The 18,018-nt window shown below is 41.6% G+C and overlaps 1 protein-coding gene across 1 annotated transcript in view; it reads right to left on the bottom strand.

The window, feature by feature from the left end:
• The window catches only part of MCOLN2 (mucolipin TRP cation channel 2), a 45,688-nt gene that overhangs the window by 3,664 nt on the left and 24,006 nt on the right, over positions 1-18,018 (bottom strand). The window contains exons 8-11 of the mRNA XM_060142511.1: positions 17,187-17,336; positions 15,919-16,020; positions 15,693-15,815; positions 956-1,162 (exon numbers count right to left, since the gene is read on the bottom strand). Coding sequence (XP_059998494.1) covers positions 956-1,162; positions 15,693-15,815; positions 15,919-16,020; positions 17,187-17,336 — 582 coding nt within the window. The remainder of the gene's footprint in view (positions 1-955; positions 1,163-15,692; positions 15,816-15,918; positions 16,021-17,186; positions 17,337-18,018) is intronic.

Below are 18,018 nucleotides of genomic sequence, written 5' to 3'. Positions count from 1 at the left end.
GTAGGTCCCTCCAAGCAGACATAAAGACCCTGAGAGACCCCTCCCCTCACACTTAGTGAGGTCATCCACCAGGTCACCAAGGCTTGGCGCACTCACGGGGACACGGCCGCGTCAAGGACAGGCTCCCACGGTGAGCAGGGCACTGCTCATCCCCCCACGGCCAGCCCCACTGTGGAGCCAACCACCCATTCCCACAGGAACACGCATCTCCTTGCGCACAAAGTGCTCAGAAGTCTTTCCAATGGACTGGCTTCTTCTGAGATAGTCTGAGAAGGGTTCAAGAAGAGGACAACACCCCAAGACACGGACATGGCACCCCTGGTTGCTCAGATGCTGGCCCCGAAACAGGATTTTCTGAGCATGACCATCTGCTGCGGAGACACCACTGCCCCCGAGGCAGCAGAGCTTCCTTCATGCTACACATAAGTTAAATGGACCTAGTCTGAAAGGACACACAACCCACCAGGTGGCTTAGGAAGGCAGGAGGCTAAACAGCCACAAAAGGCTTAGCTTTTAAAATGTAAAGGAAACCTGCACCACACGAGCGGCATCCAGTGTATGAGGTATGCCAATATCTGGACACTTGTCAGGATGACGGTCACCCCTTATCACTGAGACTTACTACTCAAAGTCTAAGTTCCGCGACAGGCAGGTACACCTGTCAGTGCCAAGACCAACAGCCCAACTACTTGACTTACCAAACTTAGCCCATCTTTACCCATTTCCTTTCTCTTTCCCACCACACCTCCAAACCAATCCACTGGGCACCAGGGACAATGTCCTAAATGCATATTTAAATTAACCTCCAGCATCTAAAAAGTTTCTTTTCTACAAAACCTCAAAATCTAAGTAAAACTACAGTATTTTAAGTAAGTAAAATATTATAGTATTTTCCCATGTTCTGATCTATACAGAATTTGCAATCGTTTTTTGGCAGGAAATAATAACTGCTTACCTTAATGGTGTCATAAGAATCTGTAATAATTGCAATGAAAAGGCTGAGAATCATATATATGAAAAGACTGATGAAGGAATATAAATACAGGCGACTGAACAGCCACACCAAGAGGCTCTTCTGCTGGATGTGAGCAAAGGTCGCATACATGTCATCACCGTTGACCAGAGAAAACAAACACTCAGCAACTGTGTTCAGATTTTCAAACTGTGTGGGGGAGACCAAAAGTAGCTTTTGAGACATATTAGCCAAAGAAGCAGAGAAGTATCTAGTTAGCTGGTTTTGTTAAAGTTGTTGCTGCCATTGTTATTAACATTCACTTTAGGGAATCTGGAATACCAGGCGTAGGAAAGTGTTACTCAAAACTTTCCTCCACGCTCACAAAGATCATCTCGTGACACTTCCCTCAGTTTTTTTCCTTTGCACTTTTTATATATTTGTGGTCATATCATCTAACAATTCTGGATCCAGATTCTTCTTTCTTTTCTATTTAACATAGTCTTATGTTATTCATACTTAGCATTTGTTAGATAATGGAACCACTCCTTGGAAATGTCAAATTTAACTATTTCCCTGTCACTGGACATGACAATCATGTTTGCTATTATAAAGAACAATGCAATGCACGTTTCTTAGCATAATGTTTTTTTCCTATTACTGGGTCTAAGCAATTAACTTTTTTTTTTTTTTTTTGGCTGCGTTGGGTTTTCGTTGATGCATGCAGGCTTTCTCTAGTTGCAGGCTTTCCCGAATCAGCTGCTCCTTTAACCCTGTCCTGTCTGAGCGAAGAACAGACGCCCTCAGGTGAACTACATGCAGAGGCGGGGTCAAATCCAAAGCTGAACCCCGGGAGCTGTGCGAACATAGAAGAGAAAGGGAAATCTCTCCCAGCAGCCTCAGGAGCAGTGGATTAAATCTCCACAATCAACTTGATGTACCCTGTATCTGTGGAATACCTGAATAGACAACAAATCATCCCAAACTGAGGAGGTGGACTTTGGGGGCAACGATATATATATATATTTCCCATTTTCTCTTTTTGTGAGTGTGTATGTGTATGCTTCTGTGTGTGATTTTGTCTGTATAGCTTTAGTTTTACCATTTGTCCTAGGGTTCTGTCTGTCCGTTTGTTTTTTTTCTTTCTTTTATTACTTAAAAATTTTTTTCTTAATAATTATTTTTTATATTTTATTTTAATTACTTTATTTTATTTTATTTTATCTTCTTTCTTTCTTTCTTTTTTTCCTCCCTTTTATTCTGAGCCATGTGGAGGACAGGCTCTTGGTGCTCCAGCCAGGCATCAAGGCTGTGCCACTGAGGTGGAAGAGCCAAGTTCAGGACACCGGTCCACAAGAGACCTCCCAGCTCCACGTAATATCAAATGGCAAAAATCTCCCAGAGATCTCCATCTCAACGCCAAGACCCAGTTCCACTCAACGACCAGCAAGCTACAGTGCTGGACACCCTATGCCAAACAACTAGCGAGACAGGAACACAGCCCCACCCATTAGCAGAGAGGCTGCCTAAAATCATAACAAGGCCACAGACACCCCAAAACACACCACCAGACGTGGACCTGCCCACCAGAAAGACAAGATCCAGCCTCATCCACCAGAACACAGGCACCAGTCCCCTCCACCAGGAAGCCTACACAACCCACTGAACCAACCTTAGCCACTGGGGACAGACACCAAACACAATGGGGACTACAAACCTGCAGCCTGCGAAATGGAGACGCCTAACACAGCAAGTTAAGCAAAATGAGAAGACAGAGAAACACAGAGCAGTTGAAGGAGCAAGATAAAAACCCACCAGACCTAACAAATGAAGAGGAAATAGGCACTCTACCTGAAAAAGAATTCAGAGTAATGATAGTAAAGATGATCCAAAATCTTGGAAATAGAATGGAGAAAATACAAGAAACGTTTAACAAGGACCTAGAAGAATAAAGAGGAAACAAACAGGGATGAACAATACAATAAATGAAATTAAAAATTCTCTACAAGGGATCAATAGCAGAATAACTGAGGCAGAAGAACGGATAAGTGACCTGGAAAATAAAATCGTGGAAATAACTACTGCAGAGCAGAAAAAAGAATGAAAAGAATTGAGGACAGTCTCAGAGACCTCTGGGACAACATTAAATGCACTAACATTCGAATTATAGGGTTCCCAGAAGAAGAAGAGAAAAAGAAAGGGACTGAGAAAATATTTGAGGAGATTAAAGTGGAAAACTTCCCTAATATGGGAAAGGAAATAGTTAATCAAGTCCAGGAAGAACAGAGAGTCCCATACAGGATAAATCCAAGGAGAAACACGCCAAGAGACATATTAATCAAACTGTCAAAAATTAAATACAAAGAACAAATATTAAAAGCAGCAAGGGAGGGCTTCCCTGGTGGCACAGTGGTTGAGAGTCCGCCTGCCGATGCAGGAGATACGGGTTCATGCCCCGGTCGGGGAAGATCCTGCAGGCCGCGGAGCGGCTGGGCCCGTGGGCCATGGCCACTGAGCCTGCGCGTCCGGAGCCTGTGCTCTGCAACGGGAGAGGCCACAACAGTGAGAGGCCCGCGTACCGCAAAAAAAAAAAAAAAAAAAAAAAAAAAAAAAGCAGCAAGGGAAAAACAACAAATTACTCATAAGGGAATCCCCATAAAGTTAACAGCTGATCTTTCAGCAGAAACTCTGCAAGCCAGAAGGGAGTCACAGGACATATTTAAAGTGATGAAGGAGAAAAACCTACAACCAAGATTACTCTACCCAGCAAGGATCTCATTCATACCTGATGGAGAAATTGAAACCTTTACAGACAAGCAAAAGTTAAGAGAATTCAGCACCATCAAACCAGCTTTACAACAAATGCTAAAGGAACTTCTCTAGGCAGGAAACACAAGAGAAGGAAAAGACCTACAATAACAAACACCAAACAATTAAGAAAATGGGAATAGGAACATATATATCAATAATTACCTTAAATGTAAATGGATTAAATGCTCCAACCAAAAGACATAGATTGGCTGAATGGATACAAAAACAAGACCCATATATATGCTGTCTACCAGAGACCCACTTCAGACCTAGGGACACATATAGACTGAAAGTGAGGGGATGGAAAAAGATATTCCATGCAAATGGAAATGAAAAGAAGGCTGGAGTAGCAATTCTCATATCAGACAAAATAGACTTTAAAACAAAGACTATTACAAGAGACAAAGAAGGACACTACATAGTGATCAAGGGATCAATCCAACAAGAAGATATAACAATTGTAAATATTTAGGCACCCAACATAGGAGCAACTCAATACGTAAGGCAGATACTAACAGCCATAAAAGGGGAAATCAACAGTAACACAAGCATAGTAGGGGACTTTAACACCCCACTTTCACCAATGGACAGATCATCCAAGATGAAAATAATAAGGAAACACAAGCTTTAAATGATACATTAAACAGGATGGACTTAATTGATATTTATAGGACATTCCACCAAAAACAACAGAATACACATTCTTCTCAAGTGCTCATGGAACATTCTCCAGGATAGATCATATCTTGGGTCACACATCAAGCCTTGGTAAATTTAAGAAAATTGAAATCGTATCAAGTATGTTTTCTGACCACAACGCTATGAGACTAGATATCAATTACAGGAAAAAGTCTGTTAAAAACAAAAACACATGGAGGCCAAACAACACACTACTTAATAACCAAGAGTTCACTGAAGAAATCAAAGAGGAAATCAAAAAATACCTAGAAACATATGACAATGAAAACATGATGACCCAAAACCTATGGGATGCAGCAAAAGCAGTTTTAAGAGGGAAACTTATAGCGACACAATCCCACCTTAAGGAACAAGAAACATCACAAATAAACAACCTAACCTTACACCTAAAGCAATTAGAGAAAGAAGAACAAAAAAGCCCCAAAGTTAGTGGAAGGAAAGAAATCATAAAGATCAGATCAGAAATAAATGAAAAAGAAATGAAGGAAACGATAGCCAAGATCAATAAAACTAAAAGCTGGTTCTCTGAGAGGATAAACAAAATTGTTAAACCATTAGCCAGACTCATCAAGAAAAAAAGGGAGAAGACTCAAATCAATAGAATTAGAAATGAAAAAGGAGAAGTAACAACTGACACTGCAGAAATACAAAGGATCATCAGAGATCACTACAAGCAACTGTGTGCCAATAAAATGGACAACCTGAAAGAAATGGACACATTTTTAGAAATGCACAACCTTCCAAGACTGAACCAGGAAGAAATAGAAAATATGAACAGACCAAACACAAGCACTGAAATTGAAACTGTGATTCAAAATCTTCCAACAAACAAAAGCCCAGGACCAGAGGGCTTCACAGGCGAATTCTATCAAACATTTAGAGAAGAGCTAACACCTATCCTTCTCAAACTCTTCCAAAATATAGCAGAGGGAGGAACACTCCCAAATCCTTCTACGAGGCCACCATCACCTTGATACCAAAACCAGACAAGGATGTCACAAAGAAAGAAAACTACAGGCCAATATCACTGATGAACATAGATGCAAAAATCCTCAACAAAATACTAGCAAACAGAATCCAACAGCATATTAAAAGGATCATACACCATGATCAAGTGGGGTTTATTCCAGGAATGCAAGGATTCTTCAATCTATGCAAATCTCTCAATGTGATAAACCATATTAACAAATTGAAGGAGAAAAACCATATGATCATCTCAATAGATGCAGAGAAAGATTTTGACAAAATTCAACACCCATTTATGATAAAAATCCTGCAGAAAGTAGGCATAGAGGGAACTTTCCTCAACATAATAAAGGCCATATGTGACAAGCCCACAGCAAACATCATCCTCAATGGTGAAAAACTGAAAGCATTTCCACTAAGATCAGGAACAAGACAAGGTTGCCCACTCTCACCACTCTTATTCAACATAGTTTTGGAAGTTTTAGCCACAGCAATCAGAGAAGAAAAGGAAATAAAAGGAATCCAAATCGGAAAAGAAGAAGTAAAGCTGTCACTGTTTGCAGATGACATGATACTATACATAGAGAATCCTAAAGATGCTACCAGAAAACTACTAGAGCTAATCAATGAATTTGGTAAAGTAGCAGGGTACAAAATTAATGCACAGAAATCTCTGGCATTCCTATATACTAATGATGAAAAATCTGAAAGTGAAATCAAGAAAACACTCCCATTTACCATTGCAACAAAAAGAATAAAATATCTAGGAATAAACCTACCTAAGGAGACAAAAGACCTGTATGCAGAAAATTATAAGACACTGATGAAAGAAATTAAAGATGATACAAATAGATGGAGAGATATACCATGTTCTTGGATTGAAGAATCAACATTGTGAAAATGACTCTACTACCCAAAGCAATCTACAGATTCAGTGCAATCCCTATCAAACTACCACTGGCGTTTTTCACAGAACTAGAACAAAAAATTTCACAATTTGTATGGAAACACAAAAGACCCCGAACAGCCAAAGCAATCTTGAGAATGAAAAACAGAGCTGGAGGAAATCAGGCTCCCTGACTTCAGACTATACTACAAAGCTACAGTAATCAAGACAGTATGGTACTGGCACAAAAACAGAAAGATAGATCAATGGAACAGCATAGAAAGCCCAGAGATAAACCCACACACATATGGTCACCTTATCTTTGATAAAGGAGGCAGGAATGTACAGTGGAGAAAGGACAGCCTCTTCAATAAGTGGTGCTGGGAAAACTGGACAGGTACATGTAAAAGTATGAGATTAGATCACTCCCTAACACCATACACAAAAATAAGCTCAAAATGGATTAAAGACCTAAATGTAAGGCCAGAAACTATCAAACTGTTAGAGGAAAACATAGGCAGAACACTCTATGACATAAATCACAGCAAGATCCTCTTTGACCCACCTCCTAGAGAAATGGAAATAAAAACAAAAATAAACAAATGGGACCTAATGAAACTGAAAAGCTTTTGCACAGCAAAGGAAACCATAAATAAGATGAAAAGACAGCCCACAGAATGTGAGAAAATATTTGCAATGAAGCAACTGACAAAGGATTAACCTCCAAAATTTACAAGCAGCTCATGCAGCTCAACATTGAAAAAGCAAACAACCAAATCCAAAAATGGGCAGAAGACCTAAATAGACATTTCTCATAAGATATACAGATTGCCAACAGACACATGAAAGAATTCTCAACATCATGAATCATTAGAGAAATGCAAATCAAAACTACACTGAGAAATCACCTCACACAGTTCAGAATGGCCATCATCAAAAAATCTACAAACAATAAATGCTGGAGAGGGTGTGGAGATAAGGGAACCCTCTTGCACTGTTGGTGGGAATGTAAATTGATACAGCCACTATGGAGAACAGTATGGAGGTTCCTTAAAAGACTACAAATAGAACTACCATACGACCCAGCAATCCCACTACTGGGCATATACCCTGAGAAAACCACAATTCAAAAAGAGTCATGTACCAAAATGTTCATTGCAGCTCTATTTACAATAGCCCGGAGATGGAAGCAACCTAAGTGTCCATCAACAGATGAATGGATAAAGAAGATGTGGCACATATATACAATGGAATATTACTCAGCTATAAAAAGGAACGAAACTGAGTTATTTGTAGTGAGGTGGATGGACCTAGAGTCTGTCATACAGAATGAAGTAAGTCAGAAAGAGAAAACCTAATACCGTATGCTAACACATATATATGGAATTTAAAAAAAAAACAAAAACAAAAAGGTCATGAAAAATCTAGGGGCAAGATGGGAATAAAGACACAGACCTACTAGGGAATGGACTTGAGGGTACGGGGAGGGGGAAGGGTAAGATGGGACAATGTGAGAGAGTGGCATGGACATATATACGCTACCAAACATAAAATAGATAGCTGGTGGGAAGCAGCCGCATAGCACAGGGAGATCAGCTGGGTGCTTTGTGACCACCTAGAGGGGTGGGATAGGGAGGGTGGGAGGGAGGGAGACGCAAGAGGGAAGAGATATGAGGACATATGTATATGTATAACTGATTCACTTTGTTATAAAGCAGAAACTAACACACCATTGTAAAGCACTTATACTGTAATAAAGATGTTAAAAAAATAAAAAATAAAAATAAATTCCAGAACAACAAAAAGACAAGGGACAGTATCTAATCTGGGTTTCTAAATGGTAACCACGGCTTGTGAAGATCTCCTAGAATGAGAACAGCCCAGGGCCTGGATGCCAGTGAGAGTGAGTGCAGGGGCCCAGGACTGCAAGGAATCCACAGGAAACTGAGGAGGAAACTGGAGAGAAAGTAAGTCCAGAAGGGGGCGGGGGAGGGATCTCTGCTGGACTCAGTTCTAGACGAGGCGAGTATGAGGGGCCAGGTAGAAGTGGTGACATGAGGTAGTTAGCTGGAGGCTGACTGAACACGTGACAGCCCTGAGGGGCAGAGCTGAGCAGGGGCCGGTGTGGAATGTCCCCAGAATCCCTCAGCCCCCATCTGGCTTACGTGGTTGACAAATGACTGCCACATCGACTAAAAGCAAACAGCAGGTGCTTAATGAATGAACATCTCTGGGGTCAGAGGGTTAAATATTAGATGAATGCGAAAAACTTCTATGTAAAGAATGATAATGACTTAATAGGCAAAAGGCAATATAGTTTTCAGAAATGCAGATGCAACAAGTTACTGTAGAGTTGTGAACCAATTCTGTCCTTAGTGGTGGGGGCCTATACATCCATCAAGTCAGTAAGTGTGGCTTTGGGGGCAGCCAAGTCCCTCATGAATGTCTCTGGGACATTTCCAGTTGTCAGTCGTGCTACTAGTTCACATGCAACACAATAAAACCTCCTACCACCTGAACCCAGAAAACGTGCTGTCCTTCCAAATTTCCCTATTTCTGTCAGTGATTCCAGTCTCCTACCAAAGAAAAATTACTCCAGAATAATCAAGTGCTTAAAACTGTGTGTTGCTTATATGTGGAATCTAGAATATGACACAAAGGAACCTATCTACGAAGCAGACTCATGGACATAGAGAAAAGACTTGTGGTTGCCAAGGGGGAGGGATGGAGTAGGAGGTTTTTGTTAGCAGATGTAAGCTACTATATAGAGAATGGATAAACAACAAGGTCCTACTATATAGCACAGAGAACTATATTCATTATGCTGTGATAAACCATAGTGGAAAAGAATATTGAAAAAAGAATGTGTATATATATATATATATATATATATATATATATAAAACTGAATCACTTTGCTGTACAGCAGAGATTAACACAATATTGCAAATCAACTATATTTCAATTTTAAAAACACAAAACTGTGTGTTGAATCCATTTATCTTCGCTGCTCTACAATCCAATAAGGTCTGTCTATTCCTATGATGCTTCTCTGACCCACTCGTTCTACTCCATAAAAAAAAAAAAAAAAAAGGGACTTCCCTGGTGGCACAGTGGTTAAGAATCCTCCTGCTAATGCAGGGGACACGGGTTCAAGCCTTGGTCCGAGAAGATCCCACATGCCGTGGAACAACCAAGCCCGTGTGCCACAACTACTGAGCCTGCGCTCTAGAGCCCATGAGCCACAACTACTGAAGCCCGTGTGCCTAGAGCCCGTGCTCTGCAACAAGAGAAGCCACCGCAATGAGAAGCCTGCGCACTGCAATGAAGAGTAGCCACCGCTGGCATGGACTTATACACACTACCAAATGTAAAACAGATAGCTAGTGGGAAGCAGCCGCATAGCACAGGGAGATCAGCTCGGTGCTTCGTGGCCACCTAGAGGGGTGGGATGGTGAGAGTGGAAAGGAGACACAAGAGGGAGCAGATATGGGGATATATGTATATGTATAGCTGATTCACTTTGTTATAAAGCAGAAACTAACACACCATTGTAAAGCAATTATACGCCAATAAAGATGTTAAAAAAAAGAGTAGCCCTCGCTCGCCGCAACTAGAGAAAGCCTGCACGCAGCAATGAAGATCCAACACAGCCAAAAATAAATAAATACATGAATTTATAAAACAAGATACTGTACGTTGAATCCATTAATCTTCCCTGCTCTACAATCTAATAAGGTCTGTCCGTTCCTATGATGTTTCTCTGACCCACTCTTTCTACTCCACTCTGATGTCAACACTTACATACTTATTACAGAAACCTCCAAGGAAGCCTTCTTTACTTCAGCCTCTTCAGCTTCCAGTCCAAGCTGCAGTAAAATCTAAACTTCAGAGAATATAGCCTTCAAGGTCATGTCTCTTGCTTAACAATATTCAAAGTGTGAAGGCAAAGCAGAAATCCAAACCAAGAAGTTTGGAGTAAGGTTCCTCCTTTGTGTGGCCTCATTCCATCCCTTCATGGCAGTATTAACATCCTGTGTGTGCCCCCTTCTCTCACAACACCCAGCCATCTTCTCCGTCTTTAAATCATGGGATTTATCCTCTTCATCTGGTATGTTCGTTGTTGTCTGTGTCCGATGAAGCCAACGGTGAAGGGCCATTTCAAAGTCTGCATCAAGACAGACTGCCCTGGCAGCTCTAGTCTGCTCTCTGTGTCAGGAAGAACCACAGAGGAAACTACTGGTTGATCTTCTGATTGTTCTCTACACGCTTCTCTGTACCCCAACCAACAAGCAAACACCAGGTCCTACCCTCCCTGCTCCATGGCTGGATGCATGGGGTAAAGTCTGTAACCCCAAACAAGAATCATGCCCATGGTCTCTCTGAACAGCAGTACTAAAGTCGCTCTCTACAGAGATCTGGAGGGAACATCCATCTGAGCAAATCACTTATTAATATGCAGATAATTTACCAGTAAGACAGCCAGTTCCCAGACTAAATAGTTTCCATCCCCACCACTAGCCTTAAGACAATGAAATTCAAGTTGGTTTCTATGGACATCAATTACAACTCTGACAGCACCATTAATAATTCATATTTCTCAGAGTTTCTTTTGGAATCTGGCCAATTCCTTTCTGTAGTGTCAAGAACCCCTACAAGTCTGTGTTTCGGGTTCCAGAATGGCAAGTTGGTGGGCACAAAGCAAATTCATCCCTTAGTTTCCTGTGTAGTTACTTAGAATCAGTCTAGACACAAAATCCATCTCAGCATTAATGTTATCCAGCTCCCTCTTCTCTGGGCATGTGAGATTTATTTTAACCCACCAAAAAGTTAAACAGAGACCCAATAAGGTAAGTCATTGGAACATACTCTATCATTTCGTCCCACAAGAAGTGGCTGTGAGCCAGTTCCAGTGGCCAAAATCCATAGTAGAAATCAGCTTTTAAAATACCCAAGGTGGAGAACAGTATGGAGATTCCTTAAAAAACTAAAAATAGAGTTACCATATGATCCAGCAATCCCACTACTGGGCATATATCCCGAGAAAACTCTAATTCGAAAAGATACGTGCACGCCAATGTTCATAGCAGCTCCATTTACAATAGCCAGGACATGGAAGCAACCTAAGTGTCCATTGACAGATGAATGGATAAAGAAGATGTGGTGTGTATATATATATATATATATATATATATATATATATATATATATATATAATGAAATATTACTCAGCCATCAAAAAGAATGAAATCATGCCATGTGCAGCAACATGGATGGACCTAGAGATTATCACACTAAGTGAAGTAAGTCAGACAGAGAAAGACAAATACTATATGATATCACTTATATGTGGAATCTAAAATATGATACAAATGAACTTATTTACAAAACAGAAATAGATTCACAGACACAGAAAACAAACTTATGGTTACCAAAGGGGAAAGGCTGGGTGGGGGGGAGAAATTAGAAATTTGGAATTAACAGATACATGCTACTATATATAAACCAGATAAACAATAAGGACCTACTGTATAGCACAGAGAACTATATTCAATATCTTATAATAATGTATAATGGAAAAGAATCTGAAAAAGAATACGTGTGTGTGTGTGTGTGTGTGTAACTGAATCACTTTGCTGTACACCTGAAACGCTGTAATCAACTATACTTCAATAAAAAAAATTAGAGACTAAAAAAAATACCCAAGGTAAGGAGAAATAAGGTCCTAATGCGCTTCTGGTCTAGAAGGACTGCATTCATAGGAAATTGTTTTTTGGTTCTTACAAGCTTGTAAGTCCTTGGAAAGCAGATACTGTTGTGTCTCTGTTTCTGGTTCATTCAGCAAACTTGCTGAGTCCTTACCATGCTCTATGCACCACACTCAACACGGGCAATACAAAGAGCAATAATCCATGGTCCCTGCCCTCCAAGAACCTGGGCTAGAAGAACCCGACAGTGTTTGGTGCATAGTAGACATTTAATAAATATTAAATGAATATCTCCATAAAGGGTCCTCCCAGGTTCCAGAGGAACATAGTGAGAACCCAAGCATTTGTTCCACAAATGATAATTTTGCAGTTGAGCCAAAAAGAACTTTCATTTGAATGAAAACATAACCTGCAATGGCTTATGTCAGAGAATGACATAAAAATTTGCTTCAAGAGCTGGTGCTAAGAACCTCATGCAGCATTCAGATAAAACGTTCTAACCAGCTAATAGTTGTTTTGAATAAGAGAGGTGCTTGGCTAAAAGCAGAGGCCTTGAAAGCACAAATGTAACACGGGTGCTGCTGAACTTTTACCGAGGGCAGCAGCCAAGTCCAACGATTTTTCAGTGCTTTGCCTTCTCATCTGTAAAATGGGGACAATGAACGCAAGACAATGGTTTATTCCTCGGAAAGTCCTCGGGGAAACGTCAAAGCCACATGAGAGTAATGTTCCTCCTTCCCTCATCTTGAATTATTAAACATCAACAGTCTCCAGCCCGCCGTGCCCAGACATTTTGAAAGGGCGCTGTGCCAACACCCATTAGTGCTGGAGTCAACATTGGTGGGACACTTCTTGTATTTTTATACTCTTTCAGTTGAACCATTGAAATCCGATGTCTAACCAGAAAATTCAAAGCTGAAATGTGAGATTCCTTCTGCCATACAAACAGCAGGGTGAAATTCTAGTTTTCCCGATACCTCCTCTTCAGAGTTTTTTGTTTGTTTTTTTAAAGAAAGAGTTAGCTTCCACACCCAAGCTAGCTGTGGTTCTAGAAATTCTAGAAAATTCTCACTATGGTGCTGTTTTTCAAGGCTCCAGGCAATCCTGAAGGTCTTCTGATTCAACAGATACTGACTGGCTGGCAGAACCTGAAAATTCCGACAAGTTGGGTTAATTTGGAGAGGGACGTGCAGGGGCAGTAAATATTTCTAACTTCAGACTCAAAGAAGAAGTAACACAGAGAAGAAAAGCACATAAGTCCAGATCCAGACTGAAGGTTTTCTCATGCTACTGACTAGTGCATTCACTGAATTAACTCAACTCCATTTCCACAATATATCAGCCTGGCTAGAGCTGGGAGACAGAAGCCATAAACAGACCTGCTAGACAACCCCAGAGATACAGTTCTTATCTCTCTACTCCTCGGGGGGAGAAGTGAAAGGCTGGCATTAAGTAAGAGACACAAGTCAAGAGGTGAAACGTCCAATATGGCAGCCACCAGCTACAGGTGCCTACGGAGCATCTGATGCGCAGCCGGTCCAAAGTGAGGTATGCTGTCAGGATAAAATACACACCACATCTCAAAGACTAAGTACCTAAAACAAGGAATGTAAAATATCTCAATGTTTTATATTGCATACAGGCTGAAGTAATATTTTAAACATATTGGGTTAAATAAAATATATAATGAAAATCAATTTCAGTTGTTTCTTTAAAAATTTTTTTTAATGTGACTACTAGAAAACTTAAAAGGATAGACATGGCTCGAACAGAACTGAACATATGAAAATGCAGTCAGACTCACAAAGCAAACAACATCATTGTTCACAAGGTAACCTTGATGCAAAGAAATAAGACTGATTACTTGGCTTTCTTCTCACGGCTGATCTACTCTTGAGTCAGACTGAATGCTCTCTTGTAATGGTCTGTTTTAGATAATACCAAGAAAAGAAGAAAAGCCCTACGGGGTATTGCTCAAAGCATGTGTATTAGGGTCAGGCAGACCTGGGTGTGCGTCCTATCTCTGCCATTCACTAACTATACAACCTCAGGAAAATTAACATATTAAGATCGCTATTTTCTGTCAAAGGATATTTCCCCACAGGGCTACTGGAAGGGTTAACCTAGCAAGGGAGGTAAAGAACATGGGCACCATATCTACCTAGCACACAGCACTTCAGAATGGTAGCTAGTTTAGTGAAATTCAAGCAACATTTTCTGAGCACCCTCCAAAATAATGATGGCGTAGGGAAGGCGGAGGGCAGCGGAGATAGGACCACTTGATTCACTGGCCTCGGAGGTTCAGTATTTATGCCGCGTGGCGCAACACTGCCCTCTAGTGGCAAAAACGTGGCAAAGCAGCCAGACCATAAAACAAGCGAGGAAGAAAAATGTACATTTTCCTGGGCACTAAGACAGTTCTCCGGATCAGAGAGATAACATCGAAGAACAATTTTTACACATGAGTCACCTTTAAAGCAGTGGAATGGAACTGGAAAGCAATAAGATTACCAAGATTTACTAGTAACCCAGAGATTGGCACTTTGTTGATTATACAGTTTCTCAGATAGGAAAACGGTAATTCTCTTTGGCCATATTAAATGAAACACTTAAAGAGGAGCAAGCCTGGGTGGATGCCAAGTTACTAAGATTTATTTTAGTAGGACAATACCGAACGTTTGAGTTTTGTGGACTGCTCGATTTTTGTGAAGAGTTTGTAAACTAGATTTGACTGTGTTTTGTTTAATGCAACGATCAAGGTCAAAACTTAAGGCTGAGCTGTTATACCAGCATCATTATATTTTTAATTCTCTCCTGGTAGAGCACCTAAGCCAAGATAACAGTACTCTGGGCTATTGACGAGATTAAATGAGAGAGAAGAGAGAAATGCTTAGTATAGCATCAAGTGTTAGCTGCTATTAGTTTTATTTCTGTTGTTTCTGTTGTTCCGACTGCCAGAGGCCCATGGAAGAAAAACTGTGAGATGCAGTCATTGCTTTTACTTTTTTTGGTTTGAAAACAAGGCCTACCTCATTTCATTTCCTGCTATATCTTTGAATCAAATTTATCATTTTAAAACAAGAACAGCTGAACATAACTTTGATGTCCTTGAGCTTATGATACTGACTGAAGTCCAGCAATAGTTTAGAATTCAGATACTGACCTTTAATAAGGCACTAAGAGGACACTGAAATCAAAACCACCTGCAAAGGCAAGATGTGTTATCATTTTAATCATAAACCTAACATGGTCATTCTGGCCAGTCTTTATCCTCCTCCAGTCTCCTCAGTTAATTTGGATGAAAACCTTAATACTTTGAATTAGAAAGATTTTGTAATACTTTTCCTCATTTAATGTTCATTTTTATTACAGTGATCTCACGTCCAAACACTTCTTACTTGGTGACAGGCTGGGTTCATATGTGACCCCTTAAGCCAGACCCAGACAACCAGGAAATGTGCTTTCTGGTTCCCTGCAGTTCTTGTTTCAATATCTCGAAGCCACTTCAATATCCGGAAAAGGGAAAGAAAAAGAAAACCGATGCAAAGATACATGCTTACTGATGTCCAGGTTATGTGCTGGAGAAAAGTGGGATGAAGGTCAGTGCTGGAAACCCACATTTAAGGGTCTCAAGTGCTTCACGTGTAGAAGGAAGAATGAGGCTACACACCTTGTCATGATATGGTCCTAAGACAATCCAGCCGCAGAAGGTGTAACCCAGATAGATCATACCGGCACATGCGCAGAAGCGAAGAACTTTTGGCAGTGAGGCTTGCATTGTTAAAATGAGCACCTGAAAAAAATCAGCACAATGCGGGGGAATTAAAAAGCAGCTACTAGAGCCCAAAGAAATGGACCTCAACCCCAGTGGTGCTACCCAACAGCCACATCCTTACATTATATGCTTGGAAGTAACCCAAGTATCTGATGACGCCAACCCAGACAAAGAGCGTAGATGTTCCAAGCAAAATGCTGCACAGATCGTAATTTGTGAGATTCTAGGGAATGAAAAAAACAGGCATGAGTAAAATATTCTACTCCACTCAGCTTATGAATCTCACTTTAAACTGACAAGAATGGACCGCCTGCCTCTCTACAGTGATTCTGAGAGTTTTCACACTGAAGAAGGAAATAATACAGAGCACAAATTCCAAATGTGTTCCTCATTTCCTTTTAGTATTAAGACTGGTTGAACTGAATTCTTAGTCAAATAGTGTCCTGAAATAGAAATTGCATTTACCACTGACCTAGGCACTAAAGCACATAAACTAATGGTGTCTGTTAACTATCAAACAATACCTTTCAGCTACTTTTGAAAGAACACTCCAGCGTGATTTGCCAACAGTTCCTGCTCTCAAGGACTCTAACTGAGGAGACGCACACACAAGCGTAATTCTAATACAATACGCTGTGTGCAGTGACACAATGCCGGGCTTGTCATGGAGGGCTTCCCGAGGGCGTGACCCCTGAGCAGTGCTGGGCCTGGAGGACAGGCTAGGGGAGTCTTGCAAGCAAACGGAGAGAGGCTGAACAGGGCCCAGTGCTGAGAGCTCGCAAGACGGGCCAGAGGTGCGGCACTGAAGGGTCAGGGAGAGCGAGGGCGGGAAGGGAAGGCAATGAGGCAGCTGCAGCGATCGAGGTCAGAGAGGAAGACGGCCTGAAGGAAGCCGAAGCAGTCAGGCTGGAAAAGACGGAGGTACCTCGAGGTCAGGAGGGAAAGCTGGTAAGATTTGCTAGCTGACGGCAGAGCACGGAGGAGAGAAGTCAAGACTCAGGAGACTACATCGACTAAGTTACCCAAAGAGCCAGGCGCCTAGAGGCACTCAAATATTCCTGCCCTTGTGCCACCCATCAGAGCCCCCATCGCTCATGGATGGGTACCTCGGCTCTTGACGTGACTGGTTCAGGGGCCAGCTGCTGCTTTTGCAACTTAAACAAAAACAAAGCCCGCCCAAACCACCAGTCTTCTCCAACTTCAGTTCCTATTCTGAAGATGCTGTCAAGTTTCCTAGAGGCTATTCATAGGAGTATCACCTTCCACAGAACACCCGCTTCTTCGTTCTCCCTTCATGAGAAACCAAGTCAGAGGAGGCACTGCATATCTTACCGTATTTGAGACCATCCAGAAGAACAGAAAGAAGGTTTACCATGGGCTGCCGCTTACCTTGGCTTTAATTTCCATTTTTAATATGGATCCGATTATTGACATTAGGTCGCTGACAATCACCAGGATATACCATCTGTTGATGAACTCCCATTGGTCGGCATTACACACACATCGCTCGTACTTCTCCAGGAAGAAATTTAAGAACCTCTGCGGCAAACATTTTAAAAAGCATTTCTTACAAACCACACCGCCCTCTGGAAGGAGAAAAGCGCAGAACAGTGCTCTCGCCTGTCCAAAGACACGGCATTGCCTTTTCCAATGCGATGGATCCTCACTTGGAGGGTGGAGATTACAGCCCACACCTTCCTCCACCATCCACCCCGGCTAGAGGTGAGCACGCCAGTTAACTAAGTGACTCAAACACGCAATGCTGTGCTCTCACTCCAACAGACTCTTGTTGAAATAGCTAACACAGAGAACATTCCAAACACTTTACATATTTTCAACGCATTCAACCAGGCGACAACCCCACAAACTAAGCACCATGGACACTTCTTTCCAGAGGAGGCAACTGAGACATGGGGCGGCCAAGCCAGGACTTGAGTGTAGGCAGTCCGGCCCCCGAGCGTGTGCTCCCAATGGGCCACCCTCGCATCGGCAGAACCCAGACCCTGGCTTTGGATTCAGAATGTCAAGCGGCTTGTGGGGTGCGGGAGGGTGGCTAAGAGAAGTGGATATTTACAAAAGAAATCGACACGGGCCAAGCCCTGGAAAAATAGGGCTTTCCTCTACATATGGTGTTCTGATGACTTCCTATGTCCACTGACCCCAGTCTGTATTTACGTACATGCCACACACCAGAATAAGATTTGTGGTGAGCTAGAGTAGA

This window comes from Lagenorhynchus albirostris, chromosome 2 (genome assembly GCF_949774975.1).
Source record: "Lagenorhynchus albirostris chromosome 2, mLagAlb1.1, whole genome shotgun sequence".
Classification (NCBI taxonomy): Eukaryota; Metazoa; Chordata; class Mammalia; order Artiodactyla; family Delphinidae; genus Lagenorhynchus; species Lagenorhynchus albirostris.
This window is presented reverse-complemented; position numbering and strand designations above follow the sequence as displayed.